Raw genomic sequence first — 23483 nt, forward strand, 5'->3', positions numbered from 1 at the left:
TTGCTGCTTCAGGTATCTGGCTTTGAGAGAACAGTAGAAGGGCCAATTCTGGCTCTCACGAAACTCCAGAAAATATATTAGCATCCAAGACTGTGTTTCGAAAATAAGACACACACAAAAAAAAAAAAAAAAAAAAAAAAAAAGGCATTTGATGTATCAGCAGTTAATAGAACTCTTTCAAGATCAAACCTCATTATTTTTCTGGCTTGGTTGGTCTGAAGTGCAAATATATGGTGCAGTTATTGATTTTTTTAAAAATTATGATGATTATTATTATTATTCCAGCTAGCAATTACAGGAAATCAGTACGTAAAGATATGGGTTGAGAGCCAGAACAGGCGTTTCTCACTGAATTAGTTTTTAACAATTCTAAAGAACTATCTTATGTAGTTTGGAGACACTGATTATCGGCACAAATAGCAGATGTTGTGGCTGGATTTCTGCCTTCTCTTCCGTCCAAAAACTCAGGAGGAGACAGCTTCGTAATAAGCATTGCAATTTCAGCCCATTGTCTTGGGCTGTCAATTCAGAGACGTTAAATAGCTATTGCCAAAAAGGCTGCAACCCTTCAGCAAGACTTAAATAGCCTAGCTCATCTGGGCAGGATTTCGTTCTCTAGCACTGGGGCTCCTTCCTCAAGGAAGACAGACAAGGTTGGCTGGTTCAATAAGATGTTCTTAAAACTAAAACCAGTTTAGATTGTCTGGCTTCCAGCGTGTCGTGTCGTGTGGTTGAAAGCCTGTGGGTAAATGTCTGTGTCCAGGTTGAAAAGACCAAAGAGAAACTTCAGGTTTGGAGTCTGTAATCCCCTTAGCTCAGAAGTGGACCTTCTTCCCTGCCCTCAGCTACTGGTAGTAAAAAGGGTAAGGAAGATAGCGAGGAAAGAATGATTATCATCATCTTTTCATTAACCTGATCTTGTTCAAAGACACGATTTATCATCTCTTGCTAAAATCCTGACCTTTGTGTGCAGAAGTGAAGAAGGACATGTTTTGAATGAGTATCCAGTGCTCCATAACCCCCAGCTGAGGAGGTCAGAGGAGGAATTTGCAGTCATTTAAAGATGAATGGAAAAATTGGTAAATGCTGTCACTTACTTAGAGGTTTAGATCTGTGCGTGCTGCAAAGAACACACATCAGGTCAAAGGACATTCTGGAGTTTTTACAAAGGCATTTGACCACTGGGTCTTGAGAGAAAAGGTAAGTCTGCAACTGCAGATAGGAGACTCCAGCAGCTGGAACTGCTCTTGAGACCCCAGCACTGCAGTTCTCAGCAGTTGTTAACAAGCAGATGCAGTTGTGGTCATAAGCAGACATTAACCTGCTTAATGAAGGTAACTGTAACATCCAGATGCTGCATCTGGTGCCAAGATAGATGTCACATAGTGTAGTCAAGAGAGATGTCACATAATGGTGTGTGTTCAGGTGTGAGACAGTGGTGAACTGGCCAAGGTCCTTGTCAGATGCGAGATCATCTCTGCGGTGTTTGGGAGTGTTACCAGGCTGCGGAGCCTGTGTGTCGGTGGAGCCCGTGGTAGTATCTGGCTTTTTGTCTGTTAGAGAAGTGCCTCTTGCCCTGGCTGTGGAATGCTTCTCTGCACTGAGAAAGATCAGACTTCCTCTTGAGTAGTTTTGGGCTGCTGACAAACAGGCAGTTTAATCCTTTAGGAAGCTCTGATTTTAACCTCTGAAGCAGTCTGCTGTGTGAGATCAGGGGCCAAAGTTGCAAAGGCATTAGAATGGTAAATGAAAACTACAGTGCATTTTATTCAGAGCAGGTGACTAGCTCTGAACGCCCAGACTTCTTAATATTCTGCTTACAATCCCCTCTTACAGCGTCCTGCTCACGGATTCCAAGTTGATATGAAGTTAGAGGCTGTGGACAGAAGAAATCCCATCTTGATAAGAGTGGCAACAATCGTTGACAAAGACGACCATCGCATTAAGGTATGACCTTGCTTCAAAGTGCAGAGCCCATGTACTGAGCAGCGTAGTGATTGGCAGTACGGGAAAAATACCCATTTGGTGTGAGGAGCAGCAGATTCCTTGCAGATGATCTAGCCTACAGGCCTGCCCAACTGGAAATTATTTCTGTTGTTTTGTCCTGTTGAAATCTCATGGAATTGCCTGGTATTGTTAGTTACTGTTTTAATGTAACTGTTTTGAAATAACATTTGACAGCATGATTTTCCATCTTTTCGTGGCATCTGTGTGAGTGAAGGCAGCATTAATGTTCTGCTGGTGGGAAGCTACCTGACGAATTTTTTTTCCTAGCATCCTTAAAGGAAAACCCAAAGCAAGTTAAACCCTGGTACATATGGGAAGTGGCTTCATTCTCTACTATGACTTTGTTACATAAATGGATTTTAACAGATTCTTTTCACATAAATATATTGCCAGAAGTATCTGTTGTGCTTTGGCTTCTGAGAAATTATGTATGAGCTAGCTAAAGCAGAGGCTGCGCTGACGGAGGCTCCTCGGCCACAGCTCTCCTTCCTGAAGGCTGATTATGTGGACAGAAGTGGAGTTTGCTCCCCATTAGCCATTTGATTCTCAGTCTCATTGCTGTGGTTGCAGGCAAAAATCAAGTTTTGCCAATATATAATAGCATAATACTCAGTTCATAGATTTGTTTGAAACTTTGCCAGATAGACTACCTAGTAGTCTTTAAATTGCAGTGATCCTCAGTCTCTTGTTACCCTGACCTGGATCTGAGCTAACTATTACTAGTCTCTTTATCCAGCAGAAAATTTGAACTTGTTCACTGCACAACTCACCAAACTTGTTGGGTTTTGTGTTTTTTGGGGATCCTCAGAAAACAAACCAATTAAATAAGCATTTGTGTTTGCATAGATTTAGTCTTTGAGTGAGTGTGCTGGAGCACCCCATGGTCTGTGCTTTCTTGCAGACCCTGTGATTTAACTGTGTCACCGGAATCTGGTTGTTCTGTGAAACATAGGTGGCAGGGGTCAGGAAAACAAATAGTTACACTGAGCACAAAGGACAGTTGTGCTTGACTGAAAGACTGAATGAATTAGCCCCAAGCTGAGCAAGGTGAAACAGAGGGGGAAGTTAAAATAAAAGCTGAGTCATGTCCTTAACTGTATCTCTCACTGAGACTGTGTGCTTCTTTTAGATACATTTTGATGGTTGGGACCATAATTATGATTTCTGGGTCGATGCGGACAGCCCTGATGTTCATCCAGTAGGCTGGTGTGCAAAAACTGGACATGCTTTGCAAGTCCCTCTAGGTAAAGTAGATGACATCATGTTGTTATGTCGAATAATTTTCCTAAATGCAGTCAGCTCTTCAGATGCAAGGAGCATTTTACAAATCTATAAAAAAACTTTTTTTTTTTTTTTCTTATTACCAGGTGCTGTTGATCGGGTGGGAACAGTAGGACAAGCATGTCCTACTCCAGGCTGCCATGGTATCGGTCATGTCAGGGGGCCACGATATGGAACACATTATACGTATGTATATGAGATCTTGTAAGGGTTCTGCCTGCGAGCGTCTGACTGCTGTCCATAATAATAATGCTGCAGCAAGCACCTGCACTGCACTGGAATTATCTCGGGGTGTTTAGTCTGGAGATAGTTATACCTGCAATTGCAGCTCCCTCTTGTGTCTAAATGTACTGTTTCATCATAAATTCTGTTTATACCAGTATAATCATTACAGCTGCAATGCAATCCAACATAGATTAATTCACTCCAATTTCTGCATTCCAGCGTTACTGAAGGAATTTGTTTTGGTAAAATAATTTACTTGAGAACAGCATGCAAGGAGACAGTTAAAGAGGGAGAGGGTGTAGGTAGATTATTAAAGTGTAAGAGTGAGGAGAGCTAGCACATGTTTTGTGCTCTGCCTTCTGATATCTTTTGGGCTCTTGGAAAAGGTTTTTCTCAATTAAACTATTTTAAAGAGCAAAAAACCAATCTCAAATGGGAGGTCTGAAGATCTAGTAGTATATAATGTGGTAAAGGGCCTTGAATTTTTCAGAGTTGAAATTGCAGGACTCTTGTTTCATGAAATATTGTTCAAACAAGCAGGTTACGAGGAGTAACTCTTGTTGTTCTCTGAGGTGAGTCTCCAAAAACATCACTTTGGTTTCTAATTCTAATTCTGCCATGTAGTCCCCTGCTTTCCCGCACCTAAAACTGGGTAATAACAACTCCCTGAGTGTTTCTAGCTTCACTTTATCTGGGTTTCTTGATGGGTATGTCTGCCTGAGGCTGGTAAGACTGTATAACTTAAAAACATGCATCATCATCTTGTGCTCTCTTCCCACCGCACACACACACACACATGGCCTTTTTTTTTTCTTTAACACAGGTTAGTTGGCTGCCCATACTCTGATGTGAACCTCAGCAGAGAAAACGTGTTACAGGACCGTCTGAGTGGGGAGAGACCTTCCCCTAGCAATAGCATGCAGAAAGCCAAGAAGCTGGAGACTTCTGCCCCATTTCTGTTGGGGGCAGGAGAGTCTTCGCAAGACGACTCTCCACAATCCAGGTGAGCTGAACCCTTTTCTTGGCCAGGTACTGGGGAGCAAACCCATTTTACAAGGCTGAAAACCACAGAAATTGGCAGAGAAGCAGCAGAGCATTGAGTTTGTCTGTCTGTAATACTGACCCATGCCCCAGACACTCCTAACACAGAGCAGTGCATTTTTATACCCTCCTATGCCTTAATAGGTTTCTTGATTCCTTAATCCTGCTGCTCTGGTCACATTCCAACAAAGGAAATTGCATTCTGCCTCCATAAATTTTGTCTTGCTGTTTCAATTTAAAATATATTCTTTTCCTTCGTTTCCTGTCCTAAAACTGTCAAATGAGGTAACTGCAGTCCACCCTGGAGTTGTCTGCATGATGCTGGTAGGTATAATGACTATATGTGTATCACCTGGCAAACAAGTTGAGTTCCTTCAGATATTCTATTTGCTTACATGAAGATCTTGGAATTGAGTAAGCATTGAAGCAAACTCTGTTAGTTCTTAGACTGCAAGAGGCACTTAAAATGTTTATTATTATTGTCACCTTTAGTCTATGCAAATCCAGTCTCACTAGGGCAAACTCCAGCAATACTTTTTGGTCTTTGTTGTGGTATATGAAGGCTTATATACATTTTAAAGTTCATTTATTTGCTTAGATTTATATTAGATTTATAATATTTTCAGGATATATTTGGCCAGAAAAAGGAATACTTCTCTCTCCTCCCTGGCATACATGGCCTGTTTGCTTCCTCCCATCCCAGAAATATGCAGATGTCTCTGTGTCCTAATTTTAACATGAGAATTGATGGCACTTCAATGGCACTGTTACCATAAAGTGCTCTCAGGAGCTTTGGGATTCTCCCAGAATAAACAGCATGCTAAAATTGTAATATATTTCTATTCTTCTAAATACTTCATTTCCTGATGTTGGGAGGTTTGAATTCAGTATGCAGATCTGGTAACACCCTACTGCTTGTCCTTCCCTGGGCATCTGTGTATCTCAGTTTACGCATCAAACTCAGTCACGGAGACTCTTAAACGTTATCCAGAGGTATCAGGATTCAAAAATCTTAAATCTCTTGATTTCACCGTAACACATGCTTCAGTGGGTTTTTTATAGCTGCTGGTATCAGAGCCTCAGTCCACAGGGGCTGATTTATTTCACATAATCTCTCCCAAGCCCTGCTGAAGAGTAAAAAAGTACTTTGTGCTGTGCCGGTAGTGATGAGTGGAGAGGAAAGCTGCTACCACTAGGTGGTAGTTGTTACTCTCACTTGCAGGGAGCAGCCAGCTTTGCTCTCCTGCAGGGAAAGGGAACAGAGGATGTCAGCTTAGCTCCTGTCGTTTTTCTGCCTTCCCAGAAAATCTGCACAAGACAGTGAAAAGTCGTGTCAAAGCAGTGTTCACAGTCTGTCAGAACAGTCTGAAAACAATCAAGAGAGAGACTGGGTAGAAGAGGATTCCTCTGGAGACATCAAAGCCAAACCGAAAAAGTAAATAAGGTTTTTGTGATGTATTTTCATGCATTAACAGTTGTGTTTCTTGATGTTGCTACTATATCTGAAATACAGATGTAAATCATAACTTTGAACAGCCCAGTTTGATCAGAGATTTGCAGCACAGGGGTTTAAAATGACATGGTAAATCTCCTCCCTTCCCGTTATTTTTGGCCTTCTCTTTCCTGCAGTAAATGCAAATCTGAGTTCTAGCCATGAATTTAATAGCACAGTCCTTAGCTTACAGAGAGAGGTCAGGGACAGAGTAGTGCTATTGCTTACTTTAAGACGGAGAAATTTTTGGTTCCTATGAGTCCCATTAATCTCTGTATAGAAAAGGAATTACATCAGTTTGTGTCTCTTCTGAAATGTTTTATAATTGATGCTTTCAGGCTTGGGTGTTCACATGCCTATATAAAGTTCCAGCTGGTGAAACAGGAAAGCAATGGAAAAGGTTGGTTAAATTTTATTTTTTTCTCTCTGTGTGTATATATGTGCAGTATACCACAGACACAAGGAACATTTAAAACTTTAAAGCTTTTTTTGTCTTTGATTCCACAGTCAAGAGAAAGCACACACTGGAGGTGATGGGAATGGTGGTCTGTCTTCCTTTAAAATGAGGAAGAAGGGTAAAATTACTTTGAAGTGAAAGGTTTAATACTTTCTAGAGTGAAGCCTCATACATATTAACTGAGAAGACAAGCTTGCACCATCTCTTGTACACTGTATACTCTTCTGAAGTGGCAAGGAGCTTTTGTTCCCCAAACAGTCGGTGACTGGTCTGGTGACGGAACCAGCAGAAGTGTCAAGGGAGACTTGCTCAAAACCTGGCAGATAGTTTTAAGTTCCACGGACTTACGTCTTTAGACCCCCTCTGAGTATTCAGAAACAGACTCTGAATCATTTTGGGTGGTGACTATTTCAAAGTTCTCCTGTAGATGAAAAAGAAAATGAAAAGTTAAATTGAAAAATAATGCCTTTTCTTTTTTTTTTTTTTTTTTCCTGGTACATGACAGGTTAAGTTTTAAGAGCAGCTTTCTGATATCACTTTAGCAAACCATATGCTTGAGTTTCAGATTTACTATAAAAAGCCATTTCAGAGAACCAAGCTGACCAGGCTTTTAGGAGGATTTAACATGGTAATAAGTCTCCAATCAAAAATAGCTAAGCAGACACAAACTGGGACAGGTGCCTAGCACGTTTTTATTTTTTTTAATACTCGTTTTTACCTAGTGCTGACTTCTGCAGTCAGAGCTGGAGAAGTCTGCCAGCTATGGGCTGCAGTTGCAGCTGGCAGGGAAAGCTGTCTGCTCTCCCTTTGCATTCACCTTAAAACAGAATGATGGAAATCAGCGGAGGGAAATTCTGCAATAATCCACTGACCTGTAATTTCATGATTACCCAGAGCTTTCATCCCATCTACATTTAAGCTATTAGAACACTGCTTCTTTCTCAGAGGGAAAGTAATTTTAGATCGTGGTTTGGACACTTACCCCCAAGAATTTGGGCTTAGTGAAGGAGACAGTCTGTGACAGAAGCAGTGCCCACCCAGCAGGGAACGTGGCAGTACATAAAACATTGGGCACAAACAGGACCTCCTGCAGCAGGGAGGTGGTGGCAAGGCCAGCTGCTGTCCCCAGGGACGGCGGGGGGGAGGCAGGGGAGGAGTAAGTGACAGCCCAGGAGCAGTGTCCTGTGCCCTGTTGTCACCAGGAGCATCAGCTCCCGAACTGAGCAGTTCTTACACAGGCTTAATTTTTTTAAATCCTCTGTCTTGGTCTCATTATTACAAATAAAGACCTGTATTTGATGCTGCCTGCATCGTTTAGGGAGGTGGGGATGAGGTAAGGTGATGCAGCTGGGGACAGGGACTTTGCTAGAGCAGGCTTTATGCCAGTGGTGCTTTCACTTTGGCTGGTGAGGAGCAGGCAAATCGTGGAAATGTGCTTTGTCTTTATAGTGCTGTTTTCCTTTGTGCTTTACATGTAGCGGCTGGCACACCCCACAGATCCTTACACAGCAGCCTACTAACACCCGTTTGCGCTAACACTGAGCAAACCCAGCCGAGGCCGTGCCAGACCTTGCTGAAGGCAGGAAGAGAACAGGAATTTTGTCCTGTTGCCACGGGATGGCGCCGGGCAGCCTGGGCAGCCTGCACACCCTGCGCACAGCCTGGCAGGGCGGGGGGCGAGGGGGCAGCACACGTTAGCCGCTGGGAACCAGAGGAATGTTTCCCATCTTGATTTCATCCTCTGCTTCGCTTCCTGTTGTATAACCAGCAAGTCCCCGTAGGACCATGACTCTGCACTACTCGAGTGATCTCATTAGGGAGGGGTGATTTCTTCCTCTTTTTGCCTTGATTTTTAAAGCTTCCATCACTTGACGCACAAGGAGGGAGTTGATGTCTGGAGGTAACTTGCAGCACCGCTGGCCTGGGAGCCTCCTGGGGAGGTGGTGAGCCCAGGCCATCAGCTGGCACGCGTAGCGTTCTTCGCAGGCTGGCTACAGCTGTGAGCTGGAACGATGCCATTAGTTTCCAGCTGAAGATGCTGTTACCAGAACTCCTCCACCTTGTCAATAAAATGCTGCAAACATCTTCTCTGTTAGCAGCATGACATCATTTTCCAGGGAAGAAGCTAACGATAAAGCCTCCAGCCTGGCAATCTTATCTTTATCTTTTTATTTTTTCTTTCTCCTTCTTGGGAGGGTGGGAAGAACGCCCTGAAAGCTCAGTGTGCCATGCAGTAGCTGTGCCTGGCAGTCTGCTCACCCTGCCTTGCTTTTCCCTCCAGAGTGTGACCCTTCCTCCTGCTTTATTGCAATTGCTCCTACTTGAAGCCTCACTGTGACTTGTCTCGTTTCCTTTTCCAGACTCTGATTTGGATCTCCAGCAGGCCCTCCACCAGTCCATCTTCATGCCTTCCCTGGCCTCTAACCCGACCCATCGCCTCCATCTCTGCTGGGAGCAGCACTGCAAGCTCTTGCCAGAGGTCTCGGGCCTCACGGCCAAACACGTGGCCAAATGGACTGTGGAAGAGGTGAGTTACCTGTTCCATTCGGTGCTCTTGGGGCATGGGAATGCCAGAGCCCTCCTTTTCTGGAGTGCTCATTGGAAAACATCTTTATTTTCTTTCCTTTCCTAGGCAGTGCTCTTCTGTTTGCTTTGCATATTGCCGACTTGACTCAAGTTATACACAAGTCCCTTTTATAAGGGAGGGGAAGGATGCCTATTAACCCTCTGGTGTCCACGGCTTACTTCCCTGAGTAGAATTCCCTCCATTTCTTTGTTTACCCCTTGCTCTTTTAGTCCTCAGGCCTGAAAAGTGATTCTGACAGCAGATTCCATTTCTCTCTGATCTCTCTCCCCCTCTCCTGTGACTTCACTGCTGATTCACTTTTACATTGCAGATAATTCCAAACTGCACTGTGCATGCCCACACCTCCTGCGTCTCCCTGCCTGCTTCCCCTGGAACAAAACTGCCCACAGCCTGACCTGATTTCTGACAGAGGTAGCTGTGCAGCTGGGGATATGTCTGCAGTCCTAGCTCTTGAGATGTCTCCTGTAATTAGGTGGCATGTGGAAAAGCCAGTATCTTTTGTGTGCTGAGTAGTTGGGTTTTGCCTTGATGCCTTGGGCATAAATAATATTTGTATCTCTACTTGGGAAGCGGTGACAATTTGGATCCTGGCGCTTAATAGCAGGCCATTTAATTCGAGAGAAATGTGCTGTAATATTGTGCTTGCAAGAAGGTAGGTAATCTGCAAAGCAGGGAGAAGGTGCTGTTCTAGATGCATAGATGATCTTCAGAGACTTTTAGAAAGTGCATTTTCCCTAAGTGCCTCTTACATCAGATAAATCCAATCTTGACTTTGCTCTTCATGCTGGAGGACTGCTAGGAGTCTGGTGGGACTGCAGTATCACAGGAGATGGGAACCACAGTGATGATTAAGGGGATAGAGCAATTAGTGTTGCTGTTTTAAAACTTGGTACTTTTTTTTTGTTGTTTTTTTGGGAATTTGTTGTTGGGGTTTTTTTGTAATGAAAATGTGTTTGAATTAAATCCATAGCAAGGAGACAAAAAACTCTCTGAAAGATCTGCTGTTTGTAGCCTTCTTTGGAGAAAGCTTCCAGTGATTTTTCCAAAAGGTTTTTTAGAAAATCAATAAAGGCAGAAGCAGTTAATCCTCTGACATGAAAATGAGAATCTCTTTTCTTTTGGATAGAACATGGAGGCTGGTTCATGGGAGAAGGGAATCAGGATACAAGCCAAATAAATTTGTCCTTTGCAGTTGACCTTTAAAGCAACTGCTGGGTAAATTTAACTGGGATATTAGTTTGATAACAGATGAATGTAAGCAGCGACCACAGGGCACGAATACAGGGCACTCTGGATATAGTGATTCAAAACCCAGAATGCTGCAGCCTGAAACAACTGATGAAGTTTCAGCTGCCAGCAGGAGTGTGTGGCACATTAAAAAGATCAGTTGCAGCACCACAATGGACTGGCTGAAGTCATTACAGGTTTTGTCTTGAATTTCAGTACAGTGGATCTGGTTTTGCAAATTATGTTCATCACAAATTCCCATAGGAATCAATTTGGGCTCTGTATAAGCACTTGCAGGATCAGCATGTGCAGTGAAATGTAGCCGCAGGTCTGGAAGATGAAAGCAGCAGGACTTTCTGTGTTTTAGTGAGTCCAAAGCAGATTTGATCTGTCGGCATTTGGGCTCCTAACATCTTCCTACAGGGCAAACACTTGCCTTTGGGTTGTGCTTTGAACTGCTGCACAAAGGGGGCCGTTCTGCTGGTCTGAAACAAGAGCAGTGGGGGTGTAAAATTCTCCTTTGGTTTCAGACTGGAGAACTGTTTTTATTTTATAAAACCCACATTAAGGAAAAAAATGTTGCTTTAATTCTCTGTTGGTTGAGAGCAGCTGAAATGGCAGAGCAGCATTATTTAAGAACCCTCAAGCTAAGAAACTCTTGGTTACACTGTGAACAGTCAACAAGAGTAGTTACTTTAATGCAGCTTTGTTATTTATTGAAAGCTTCCTGTCATGTTTTCAGAGCACAGCTAGTGAAGGATATTGAATTACAGAAAAATATTAGTACGCGCTAGAGTTGTATTGTTCATTAGTTAATCCTGCATCAGATGCTAATACCTTGTGGGGGGGGGACTGCCTTGTGCTAATTGCCTGTGGATTACTAAATCCCAGTTAAACCCAGCTCCTCTTTGCATAGGCGCACGAGGTGGTGTCAGTTCTGCTATAGCTTGATATTAAAGGGATGCCATGTGAGGTTACCTTCCAACTTCACCAAAAAGGTATACAGCTACTGTGCTGATTTCAGTGTCTCTCACACACCTGGGGTTGCAGTAACGTTCTGTACAGGTTGCATGGAGTTTCTAAGGTGTTCTCAGAATTGCATAAAGCTCTTTTTCAACCCTTTACCAATATGCAGTCATAGTGTAAGATGCTTCCACCAGATCGCTCTTGTGAGTACTGGGGTTGTTGCCAGCAGGAAGGGCAGGCAGGCATTCAGCTCCTCAAAGGAGAGCCCTGGTCTGCCTGACCCCACTGTGCTCCTAACCTGTCTGACATCTCTCCCATCCTCATCTTGAGCCCCTCCAGCCTCACCCTTTCCCTTGGTTCAGGGCTTCACTGTGGGGCTGAGTTGGTTTCCTCTGATCCATAGCGTTAGTGTGTTTTGGCTTGGGACCCCAGCCTCCCTTGCCCCTCAGCTGCCACATCTTGGTTTGGGGACTCACCTTCCCCAGCAGTGCTGAGCCAGGCAGGTCACTGTGGCTCAGTGGAACCCAGGGTTTGGCTCGCATCCTGGGGACTTTCTCTCCAGATTTTTCCTCCTGCATCCTCCTTCCCTCTCTTTTCTCTATTTCTGGTAAATCCCAGGACTCCTGTTTATTTAAAAGGCCGCTCTTGTGGCGCAGAATGCTTGCAGTGTCCATACAAATTGACTTCTGGGACAGATCAAAGGTCTGTCACTCAGCATCCGTGACAATAGCCAGCAGCAATTGTGCAGGGAATAACACAGGAGCAAGGCAAGCTCAGATCATTCCCCGGAGATGTCTACCAGCCTCTCAATATCATAGGCACTAAAGGGCATTTATCATCTTGCCATGAGGGGTCCAACTGTCTCTTTAATTCTGGAAGGTACTAGACCCTGCAGAAGGATTTTCATTTGTGTTTTAATTATAAGGAGCAGGGGGTGTGATTCAAAAGAAAAGTAGTGGTTTGTTATTTGTTTATAATAGGAGTTTGCACTTCTATTGAAGAAAATTTGGAGTCACTGCCCAATGGGGGGGGGGGGTGGATTTTAGTGTTTCCCTTTAAAATGGAGCTCTCTCTACCAGCAGAGGATAAGGGCGAAACACGAGAGCGATGCTCTGCTTTCAGATTACATAACAGAAACAACGGGAGTCAGAGCTGTTCACCAAAAATCGGCTTCTGCCAGGGTAGAGCAAAACCAGAGGGCATGCTGACAGCTCTGTTCCTGCGAGTCACAACTGGGGGAAGGGAACAAATGTAAGTCAAGTGGTGGGATCAGCTGGAGATGCAGTGACACGAGTTAGAAGAGAGTTTGACAACACTGAGTTAAAGGGAAGCTTGTATTTGACAATGACCCCTCCTAACTGTTTATCTGTGTTCATGGAAGAAATGTCACATCTGTAATAACTCAAATGAATATGCCTCATGAAACAGAGCTGCTCCTGCAAGGGAGCATCCAATTAGCATGAAATGTTTGATCTGATTATGCCTCAATATACAGATCTTCCATGAAGCAGTGAAGCTACAGCTGGAGAAGACAATACATATTAAGTCATCCTCCACTGCATTCAGGACTGCTTCTTGCACTACTTAGCGTTATATCTGCTTGCATGTCTCTGGGGAGATTATTGCAAATGTTAACAGATTTCCTGCTTAGAAAGGTTTTCCCTAATGTAAAATGTAGAATTAACTTTTACTCGTTTAATCCTGTTGGTTCCGTGGATCCTGTGCACCCACCACAGACTAAGAAAAACTCCTTTTCTTCCCAGCTCTTCTGCCTTCTGTGTGTTGGTAAACCAGCAGTACTCATTCAGTTGGTTTATCTTGTCTCTTAAAGGCATGCCGTCATGGGAAAATGTCTAAATCCTTTTTTCTTTTTAATTTTACTTTCCAGCAATACCGTAGAGAAAGTGAAGTTGTGGATGGGTTTAAAATAATATAGCTATATACAGCTTTTAATCTGTAGAAATAATGTTGGTATTTTATGAGGATCCTTTTGAGGAATGGAGAAGCTGGACTCTTTACAGAGTAGAGAGAAATGGTCAAATGGCAGTGCAGAATGTTATTACTGATAACCAGAACACGCTTCACGGAGGTGTTGCAGCAACAGCCCAGTAATGTTTTTCATATATACCCTTCACTAAGGGAAGAGTTTTAGGTATTAAAGGCTTCAAAATTCTTGCATGTAGAACTCTCATATAGAAATACGAGCTTTTTTCTTGATGATGTCTCATTTTAATTGTCTGTGTTTCTCTTTTCTCAAATGTAATTCCAGGTGGTAAGCTTTATCCAGCGTTTACCTGGTTGCAAAGAACAAGCATCTGTGTTCAGGGAAGAGGTAAGTCGGGTCTGCCCAAATCCTGTGCTGTGCCACCGACAGGTCTGGTGACAGCGAGGTGGTTTTGTACCCCGTTACTCTGGAGTTACAGTGCAGATAGTATAGACATACTCAGACTTGTCATTAAAGAGCCTGTGGCATTTAGGAGGCAGCTTCAGAATCGAGCTGAATTCCAGCATGGCTAATTGCATTCTGCTGCTTTAAATTCCCCCTGCAGTTCCAATCACTGAGCTTATGCTTAACATCCTGTCTTGGACTATTGTGTAGTGGGTTTGGCATCGTTGTGAAGATGTCCTGTTGGAATGGTGCAGCGAAGATCTCATCTGCTCCCTCTTAACGAGCACATATGCCTGCTTCTTTTGGTGAGGTTGGCAGTCACGGGGTTTCCCAGGAATCGCTGGCTTCCCCCAAGGGCTGAGGTGAGGGCAGGAGGGGAACCTTTCCTCGAACAAGCAGTGGTTGGGAAATCAGAGCATCTCCTGCAGGCAGTGTGTCCTGTCATCGCTGCCATGGGCTGGGCTGGGCTCAGTTCCCTGTTTGTGGTGCATTCACCACAGCTTCTGAGAAACCTCAGCGCGTGCCGGGGTATGGCTGTCCTGGGTTTTAGCACACTTCTTTAGATGGGTCATAGACATTTAGCCTCTGCTGAGTGCTTTGGCTTCCACTTACATTGCAGATACGACTTTTGGAGGTTCTTTATGAACCCCTGATTAATTTGCACAGGCATACCTCCCCTTCTGGCATCTTACAGCTCTACTGCTCTTATTGTAAGAGCTTGAGGGAGGGGGCTGTACCTTCTCTGTGCAGCACTGAGCGCACCCTCTGTACCGAAGAAAAGCATTGCACATTGTAGCGACTGTAAAGGGCAGGTTTTTAATAGATGACTGCTCCTCAGAGCTGGCTTTCTTTCAGGATGAATCAGGCTGTAGTGCAATTTATGGGATTTGTGTATATATATTTTGTTTTCTCTTGTTTTAAAAAACATGCACGCACACAAAATACAAAGCAAAAGAAATGGAGGCTTGCAAAAAGCACTATTCACAATGTAACAATGCAGTGGAATTATCTGTAATTGCATATAGTGGAAATAATGAAATTTATTCAAATGAATAATTTTGAATACGTTCTTTCAGTGTAGCTGAGTGTAAAAGGTGCATAGTTTTCTAGTGAAGATGTATTCATAGGTGAGAGTTTGGTAGGTAAGATGTAACTAGCAAATCTTGTAATGAATCCAGCCACTCACAACACATTCTATTTCTTCTAGCCGTAATTTAAATGGGTCCTGAACACAGCAACTGCTTTCTGGTTTGGAAGGGGGCATAGCCATGTTCTGTCTTAATACCTTACTTTTTTGTAGCCTCCAAGTATGATTCCCTGTGCCAGATGAGAGGAGCTTGGGTTGTTTTTCAGGTTTATGCTCAAACCAAATTGTCAGTTTGAAATTAAAACCCTCTTAGCAGTTTGGCTTTGGCCAGAATACAGGTGTGAGTGACAGGACTGCTGAACTCCACCCCCATTGTCCATTAGCTGTAATCAGGCCTTTGAGTGCTTGCCGTTTAGGATAAATAAATCCCTTGCAGACTTCTCTTGGTGGGGGGGAGAAGGATGAGTTGCTGCGTACATTAGGAACGAAGAGAACAAACTGTGCGCAGAATTTTAAAAACCATCCAAATAAGATGGAACAAAGAAATTAATAATAAAGCACAGGCACTGATACTGCGCTTGTTTCTAGGTCCAGTTCAGGGAAGGTCTGTTTAAAATAAGCAAGTTTGAGGCAATGCGGTAAAAATGAAGCATAGTGATAATATTGGCCTCAAAAGCATTTTGAAATGTAGGACTGTTTTCCAGCAGTTTTCTGCTACTCTTGACTCTGTAATTTAAGCAGCAGTCCATTTGTTTCAAGCTATTTTTAATATGTTCATTGTAGTAGTGCAGAGGCCAGGCAGCTTGCAAATAAGGTGCGGGGATGTTGTGTGGACATCTGTGGACTGGGAGCACTGCTGTCATTTCCAGTGTACATACTGGGAGGTTAAGTAACTTGCTAACGGTCTCTTGTGTGATTAGAGAAGGGGAAACCAAATCTCGACCAAGCTTATTCAGTGTATCTTCTTCCACCAGTCGCTGACATCCAAAAAAGTTCTAGTTAGGAAGACTACAAAAATAGGAGAGTTGTTATTCTGGATGAGTTGAGTGTCCAGCGTTGTCTGCTGCACTGGTGAACATCAAGTGAGAGGATGAGACGCTGTCAGTCTCTGTAAATGAACTTTAATAGAATAACTTAGGAAGACACATATTGTTTGTCTGTGTCCATTAATCTTTGGTTTCTTCCCTGCAGCATTTGGGGTTTGTATTAATTATATCTGGTTTGTCTCTCTGGATGTTCTTGTAAACCAAAGTAAATTTTTAACCTCTTCTTAAAACAATACATCACAATTTCACTCGCTGCTACCTAGAGCATCCTTTATTTTCACAAGGTAGAATGTTTTTCACTTGCTTACTTTGAATCTAATCAAATATCTCCTTGTTGATGAATTAGGGGAGTGTGTATGTGAGTCCAGACAGATTACATGTCTCTGCTATGCCTTGGTTTATATAGCGCATGATCTCTTTTACAATGTGCTACGCACGCCTGTTCAGCATCGTTGAAAACCATTTCACAATAGCCTCCTGTTTGTCCCTTAAACAGAGACTTGTGGTCTATGGGCATAGTACGTCCTAGTTGTGAGAGCAGCCAGATGTTCATGTCTCAGGAATTTTTCTCATCTGTAAGGTTTTTACAGAGCTGACAAAAGAAAAAACAAACCCCAACCAGCAAAAAAAGGGTGTTTGCCTTTACATTTTACCCTGAACAGCTTAACAAGGGTTGGAGAGTCTGTGCAGTGACAGTATGTAATGAATGCACTAGGAAATGATGATTTTCTATCTCTAATCGTTGTAGATCAGTGTAGTATATTAATCCTTGGATAGCTGCCTCCTGAAGGCTTGTGTTCTGGATTTCCTGATCGAATTTCTGGCCACAGATTGTGAATAGGTCGTAGGATTTTTGACAGTTGTTGGCTTTTTAGAGCAATTATAGTGAGTGTAAAGTCTCATGAACAAGCATCCTCCTTATGGTCTCTCCATAAGCGTTGCCCACACTCAGGCTCCTCTATTTCTAGAAAAAGGGCTGCTAGATGAGGTCTGAGAGCCTTGGAAAGGGCATCGTGCCTGCGAACTCCGCAGGGGTGTGTATGTATGCCGGAACTAGAGAGAAATACGAGGTTTCAGTCTTTCAGACCTGTCTGTACTTTCGTCCCTCAGTTAAAGCACAGCAGAAGTGAGAATCCCACCTGTCTCTTGACAGTAATCTTTATCTTATGTTGTCTTTCCAACCTCTAGCAGATAGATGGTGAGGCCTTCCTGCTCCTGAACCAGAGCGACATAGTTAAAATACTCAGTATCAAGCTGGGTCCTGCCCTGAAGATCTACAATGCCATTCTCATGTTCAAGTCTGCAGAAGACAACTGAGCAAAGCCCTTTGGCAGAGCCCATGAAGAATTGACAGGGAACAGATCCCCACCTGAGAGCATTACAACGTGCCGAACAGGCAGATTGGGACTCAGATGTATTTTAAGTAGAACTTATTAAAGATATTTTGAGGACATAAAAATCCTGCCATAGTCTGGAATATGGGGCAGCTTCACTTCCAAGAAGAGGATATTATTATATTTTGTAATTGAATTTGGTTTTGATATATCAATCTCTTTTTGAGATCTAGAAGAAACCTCCGGTTATAAGGGGAATCCAGGGTAACGTTGGTGGAGCTGCAATAGCAAGAAGAAAGCGATGAGTAAAATGACTGCTGTGTCCAATGATAGTGCCTGAAAGAGAGACTTGAGTTATCACCAGCATGTTTAATATATTCCGTATGTTTAACAACTCTGAGAAAAGAGAGTAAGAAAATAGGAAACAATATGCACTTCAGAGCAACTGACCAGTATCCTTCAATGCTGTGACTGAAGAGCTGAGCTTTTCAGGACTGATTTTAAAATTCAGTTTCTCCTGCTGATCCTAGTTGTTCTACTACCCTTGGCTACTGGGCTGCTGGCACCACAGCAGAAAGGTAGCATGGGGAAAGGGTTTCCATCAGCGACGGTTCGCATCGTTTCTGGTAACAAGCAAAATGTTCTCATTCATGTCACCAGAGAGCAGGAAGCAAGCCCTGTGTAGATAGGCTTTGGGTAGGCAAAGATCTCTCGTAAAGATACCTCCCACAGGAGACAAAGATAAATATTTTAGCTGTAGTTCTCCCATCAGTGCTTTTGTGCAGCTGCTGTCTGGACCAGGAACGTCTTCCGGCAAAATGGCACAATGAGGAGCACTTGGGAATTGGATGGGCTTATTCATGTCCTCTCGCCTGCCAGCCAAATGTTGGGAGTATGAGCTGGAACCCCAGCAGTGTATGTGTACAGGTGCTGGAACCCCAGCATATGTGTACAGATGCAAACAGATTTCCTAGAAACAATTTGCTTTTAGTTTTGAACAATCGAAACTCCTTGAATGCTTAGTGCTTTAGCCTTTTCAGCTTCCAGCTGGACTTGGGTCTGTTCGGCCGCAGAGTCGGTGTGCCGTAGCAGCAGGGCACCGTCTCCTCTGCCTCTCCAGTGGCCAGACAGGCAGAGCACGCAGGGAAGTTTGATTGGAGGGGAACTGGGATTTAAACAGACAGCAAAACGAGGTAAGAATTATTTCTCGAAAGAGAGAGCTAACCTACATCAGGGAGGAAGCAAAGCTTGTGGCTGTGTTCCTGTGCATGCAGTCTGTGCTCTCCTGGTGGGAGGGGAGCACGAGTGTTTCCTGCTCTGCTCAAAGTCAGAGCATAATTTTATAACATGCACGTGGGACTGCGATGTCCTGGGTGGGGGATTTCCACACCGTTACTTCCAGAGCCATCCTCTTACAACGGAAGCCCTGGGAGAAGCGGTGAGCCCTGCTGGGGCTCTGCTCAGTGTTTCCATTCATGCCTGGCAGCACGCTAGCTCGTGACTCTTCCTCTAGCCACGCTCCCTGATAGATATTTGGCTGTTCTGGAGTTTAGCTAGAACCACCTTAGCTAGGGAAGCCTTTTCATCCCTTTATTCAGAGCTGCCAGGCTGAATCCTGCGTGTGTCAGCCCTTCCGAACACTTAGGTGTGTTTGCACGGTGTTGCGCCATCAGCCTTTGCCCAGGGTTGCATGAACTTCTCAGGGCACTGCATGGTGAGGTGTGATCCACCCACCTCAGACTCCCTCCTGGACTTGGCATCTTTGTCACCGTTGCTGCTGTAGACCCAGCCCTGCAGCTTCTCCGAGAGCTGTTGGGAACAAAATGAACGTGCTGTCTGTGACCATGTGGTGACAGAAGGACCACACTTGGTCTTCCTTCCCTAATCACTCCACATCCTTTGTCCAACCTTCCAGCTGCTGAGAAGGTCCTTGTGACTTGCCTAAAGTGGTAAGTTCCTTAAAATTGTAAATAGAGCAGAATCCACACTGCTGAAGCCATTCAGTCCTGAATTATTGTATAGAGCAAAATTGTCTCCGTACTTTCTATTTTTATATAAGATGTTAAGGAGTTTAAGCCTTCCACAGAGAAGGCATAGGGTTGGTGGGATATTTAATAGCTGAAACATTAAATATCAGCCAGGCAACTGCAGGAAAGTAATTTAAAGCAGTGTTAAGGACTAGGCAAGATATGAATGTAATTTATTAAAATACATTTTTAGTATGATAAACCAGGATATTCACCAAAGAGTCACGTTCCTTTATCCCACTCTGCACATCTAGCATCAGTGTAAAGAATTGTAAGTGGCATTTCCTGGACTCTGACACAACTCGCCTTCCAGGCAAAGCAAAATTGTTCCCTGACAACTGGAGCAGAGGATCCGTAGCTGGACTGTGTCGTTCCTGGCTCTCCACTGACTTGTTAAATAACCCTGAGCCCTTCTTTGCTCCACTGTCTCACTCGTGACACCCAGCCAGGTGGGGTGAGTGCAATTTCACCTTTCTCTTGTTTCTAGCAGAAAGGTCCTGCCAGATTTTCTGTTTTACCTCCTTCCTTTGGGAAACCAAGTTGTGGGACAGCAGACTGCCTCCAGCAATAAAACAAAATAAAATTTTATTTCATCTCTTTTACTATATATAGATGGAGGATGATGTGAATTGGTGAAACAAGCAATGAGATTCCAGTCACTGAAATTATTCAAACGGAAATCTTTAATCCTAGGGGCTTCCAAGCCAAGCTGGATCAAAGTCGAAAATGCGTACTTGGAGTTTGTTCAGTGACAGCAAGAGTAGTGCTTTCAGCAAGGAGGAAGGAGGAACCCTTTTAGGGATAGAAGAAGGAGGAATGTGCTTCTTGTGCCTTTTTTTGTAATCCAATAATTGTCTTTGCAGAACAAGCAAGAATGTGCACACATCTATTACTGACTCCTTTTCCAAATATAGCTATATTCTAATAAAATCAAGCAACTTCACTATTAACACAAGGGCAAAAAGATTGCCAGGGTCTTCACTGGACACATTTACAATTCCCTAATATTTACAAGGGAGAAAACCAACTAAACTAGCTCATCTTTTAGCCCATAACTTTGGAATTTGTTGGTTGCTGATGCCCTTTGGCTTGTGTCGGGGAGTGCCGCTTTCACGTGTGGCTTGGTGACTTATTTGTGCTGCCAGACTCTGCCTGTACAAACTCAGCTCTGCCTTTTCCCAGTCCTGGTCAATACCTGCGTCAAGGCAAGGGGTCTGCAGATGCCTTTGATTGCCTAATGCCTTGTCTAATTTGAAACATGCACTTTGAAGCAGAAAGCCAAAAGTTGTAGCTCTGTGGTGAACAAAGCTGAAACTGGTTAATGCCACCTGCTTTGAGGAGGCTTCCGTTGTCTGCTGAAAGTTTGCAGAAACCAGCTGTTGGCCCAACTGAACCCAGAAGTCACTTAGAAATATAAATATATTACTTAGAAGCAACCCAGAGCTGGGACAACTTCCCGTGGGCCGGCAGTGCAATTGGGAAGTTTCAGTTCTCAATTAAAATGGATCTTATTCCTGGATATGTTTTTGTTCCTGTATCCCTGCTTTTGAAATCCAAAGCAATCAAATTTTTCTCCTTTTCCCTTTTCCTCCTCGGTAGAGAGTCCTGTTAAAATTTTTCTGTGCCATCACCAACGATCATCCTTGTAATCCAGTAGCAGTAAATTTCTGCTCTGGGTAATGAATTGCATTAAAGTTGGACAGAAGCATTTGGCAGCACTGATAGCAAAACTCTACAACCAAAGGAAAAAAAAAAAACACAAAAACATTCAGCCCAGGGGATAAGCTAGTTCAGCTGTAGAAGATTTCCTGCCTGCTACTTTCATGCCCTGCTTAGGGATTTATACCAGAGAAAGCTTTAAAGTTTTTGACATCCTCTCCATCATGTGATGAGCTAGCTTATTTTTGAAATTCCTATTACTTGAACTGGAAACACGTGCAGGGGAAGGGAGTGTGCGCCTGTTGCCTCGGTTAAGCCTCTGAAATGTTTGCCTGTTCTAAACCAAACAAATACTTGAGCTTTTCGACACTAGCCATGACGTTGCACTCCACCGATGCTTTCTTCTGGAAATGTGAATAAAATTAATATAAGTTCAAACCTGACTCGTTCTTTCCATGTTTGGGTCTGACCCCGGCACGTGCCCGCAGGGAAGCTGGGCTGGCTCGCTGCCCCGAAGGGCTGTCACCGGGGTGGGTTGGGCATTGCCAAGGTTTGTCCCCTTCTTTTCCTCCCCCGCCAAACCTGGCAATCAAAATGCAGGCAGCTTTTGCGTCTTTTTTCCACCAGGCAGAGTGAAGCTGTGTATTCGAGCTCTCCTTGATTGTGCACAGGACAGCATCACCCTTGGCTGGCGTTGGCCACTAAGACTGTCCTTAATCCCCCAATTCCTTGCTGTCCTCTGCTGCTGACAGTGTTTTGATGCCTCATGGTTCCCTGTTGCAGAGCGTCCAAGGGCTCTGCCAGCTTCCTGAAGCAGCTTCCAAACCGGAGTGTTTAACTAAAACAAGCAAGATCTGCTCATCGGTATGAATTGACATTAAACCTCTGCATTTTGGGGTCTTTGTGTCTGTTTTACCTTCCTGAATTCCCTGGGGGGCTTCTTCATGTGCTCCCCGTAACAGTTTTAATGAACTCACCTGGGCATTTGTTTCTGCTGTAATTGGCTGATCCATTGCAGAACGCTGCCCAGGTGTGCTGTGGGTTGGTTTCCCCCCAAAAGCAGGTGGTGGAAGCTCACCCCGATCTGTGCAGAGGTGTTTCTGGTAGAGCCAACAGGCTGAAGCTGCACCTGCAGCGCGTCACCGAGCCAAGGGCAAGAGGGGACCAGGGCACAGATTCGCTTTGGCGGCTGAGATTATCAGACCTTTCAAAACTAAAAATATTGGAGAGCTGGCACCCCGCCATAATTTCGAAACTATCCCATCATCAGGGTAAACATTTGCTCTCATTGGTTTTTTCCCCTTCCAATGTTTTTTGCTTCTATTTAAACCCCAGCTTGTTTACTTTTGTTACCGTGATTGGATTCCCAGTCTGGTGAGCTGGGATGCTTGTTGCACACTCGCTAACATCAGATTTTGCTTTTACTTGCTCTGTTAGTTCCCTCGGGGTTCTGCTGGGATGCATGCTTGTCTGTGTCATTGCACTCGTGATATCTGAATTTCTCTGTGGAAGGGGCTGGGGTTTTTTTAACCAAGATTTTGATGGAGAAGTCTTAACAGAGCAGGGTGCATTAATCACCCAAATGGCTGATTATATTTGCAGATTATTCTGCTCAGGCAGACATGGAATTTTTTGTCCGGAGTCATGTTTCTCCTTGTGCACAAAAAAAGTTTATTTTTTGCCTGCTTGAATGCTCAAGTTGTTCTGTGGCCAGCCCCGACCACGCTTCTTGGGACTGCTTTTTCCCTCATGCCGTGGCCCTTGCATGATTCCCAGTGGGGATTGCACACCCATGCACGGGCTTGGGGGGTCTCTGATTTGAGGTGAAGAAAAAGTGTGGCGGAAAGATGTGCCACCCACATCACTGCTGCACCAGCTTTCGGCCCTGTATCTCTGCCTTTGCCTGCCTGGTTGCAGCCCTTCGGAACGGCTCGAGACACGGAAGCAAAACTCCTTGCGCTCAGCCTGTCCCAGACGCTCGTCAGACCCTTGTAATTAGACTGATCTGTGGCAGCTGCGACTCAAGGGCTGCATTTGCACACTCCACTGAAGCAGGTGGGCAAAGACCTTAGCCTTCGCCTCCAGCAGAGACCTCCTCCACCTCCTCCTCCTCCTCTTCTCCAGCAGCTCTGCCCCATGTAGGACGCTGGCACCCAGCTCTGCGTTGAGGTATGTGCACGAACCTTCACTTGTTGCCTTTCGTTACTGAAAGTGTCTGTGTTCGTGCCAGGGAAGGTGTGACCTGCAATGCTCCCGGGGGACTGTGTGAGGTTGTGGCTTTCGTGGCGCTTTGAGCTCCCTTCGAGCGGCCCCTTCGTTCTTGGTGGCCCTGGCCTGAAATTTTGCCAAAGGGGCAAACGTGGCTGATGGGGGTAGAGCCAGCGACGGGGAGAAGGAGCACCCTACCCACCTCCACCCCACGCAGCACATCTCTCCCACACAGCAAAACCAGTGACTGCCCGTCCTCCCCTCTGTCTCCCGCCGTGGAGGGTTCAGCAGATCCGCGGTGCCGCTGCCGTGCCCCTTGCCGGCATCCGCTGCCTTCCCAGCCAGGGATGCTGCTGCCGTGCCCCTTGCCGGCATCCGCTGCCTTCCCAGCCAGGGATGCTGCTGCCTCCCGGAGCTGCAGGTGGTGGGAGGCTGTTGGCCTTGGCTGCG

At 44.5% G+C, this 23483-nt stretch overlaps 1 protein-coding gene across 6 annotated transcripts in view; it reads left to right on the plus strand.

Moving 5' to 3' along the window:
• Nucleotides 1–21263, plus strand: part of LOC119144852 (lethal(3)malignant brain tumor-like protein 3) — a 51550-nt gene extending 30287 nt beyond the window's left edge. For 4 of the 6 annotated variants that reach the window (XM_037380718.1, XM_037380720.1, XM_037380719.1 and 1 more), the window contains 9 exons: nucleotides 1837–1947; nucleotides 3137–3251; nucleotides 3375–3474; nucleotides 4337–4516; nucleotides 5858–5989; nucleotides 6385–6446; nucleotides 8864–9030; nucleotides 13553–13615; nucleotides 16994–21263. In XM_037380718.1, coding sequence (XP_037236615.1) covers nucleotides 1837–1947; nucleotides 3137–3251; nucleotides 3375–3474; nucleotides 4337–4516; nucleotides 5858–5989; nucleotides 6385–6446; nucleotides 8864–9030; nucleotides 13553–13615; nucleotides 16994–17122 — 1059 coding nt within the window. In that variant the 3' untranslated portion in view covers nucleotides 17123–21263. The remainder of the gene's footprint in view (nucleotides 1–1836; nucleotides 1948–3136; nucleotides 3252–3374; nucleotides 3475–4336; nucleotides 4517–5857; nucleotides 5990–6384; nucleotides 6447–8863; nucleotides 9031–13552; nucleotides 13616–16993) is intronic. The other 2 variants (XR_005103232.1, XR_005103233.1) reach the window with 2 other exon arrangements.
• The last annotated feature ends 2220 nt before the right edge of the window (nucleotides 21264–23483 follow it).

Source organism: Falco rusticolus, chromosome 3, assembly GCF_015220075.1.
Source record: "Falco rusticolus isolate bFalRus1 chromosome 3, bFalRus1.pri, whole genome shotgun sequence".
In the NCBI taxonomy this organism is placed as follows: Eukaryota; Metazoa; Chordata; class Aves; order Falconiformes; family Falconidae; genus Falco; species Falco rusticolus.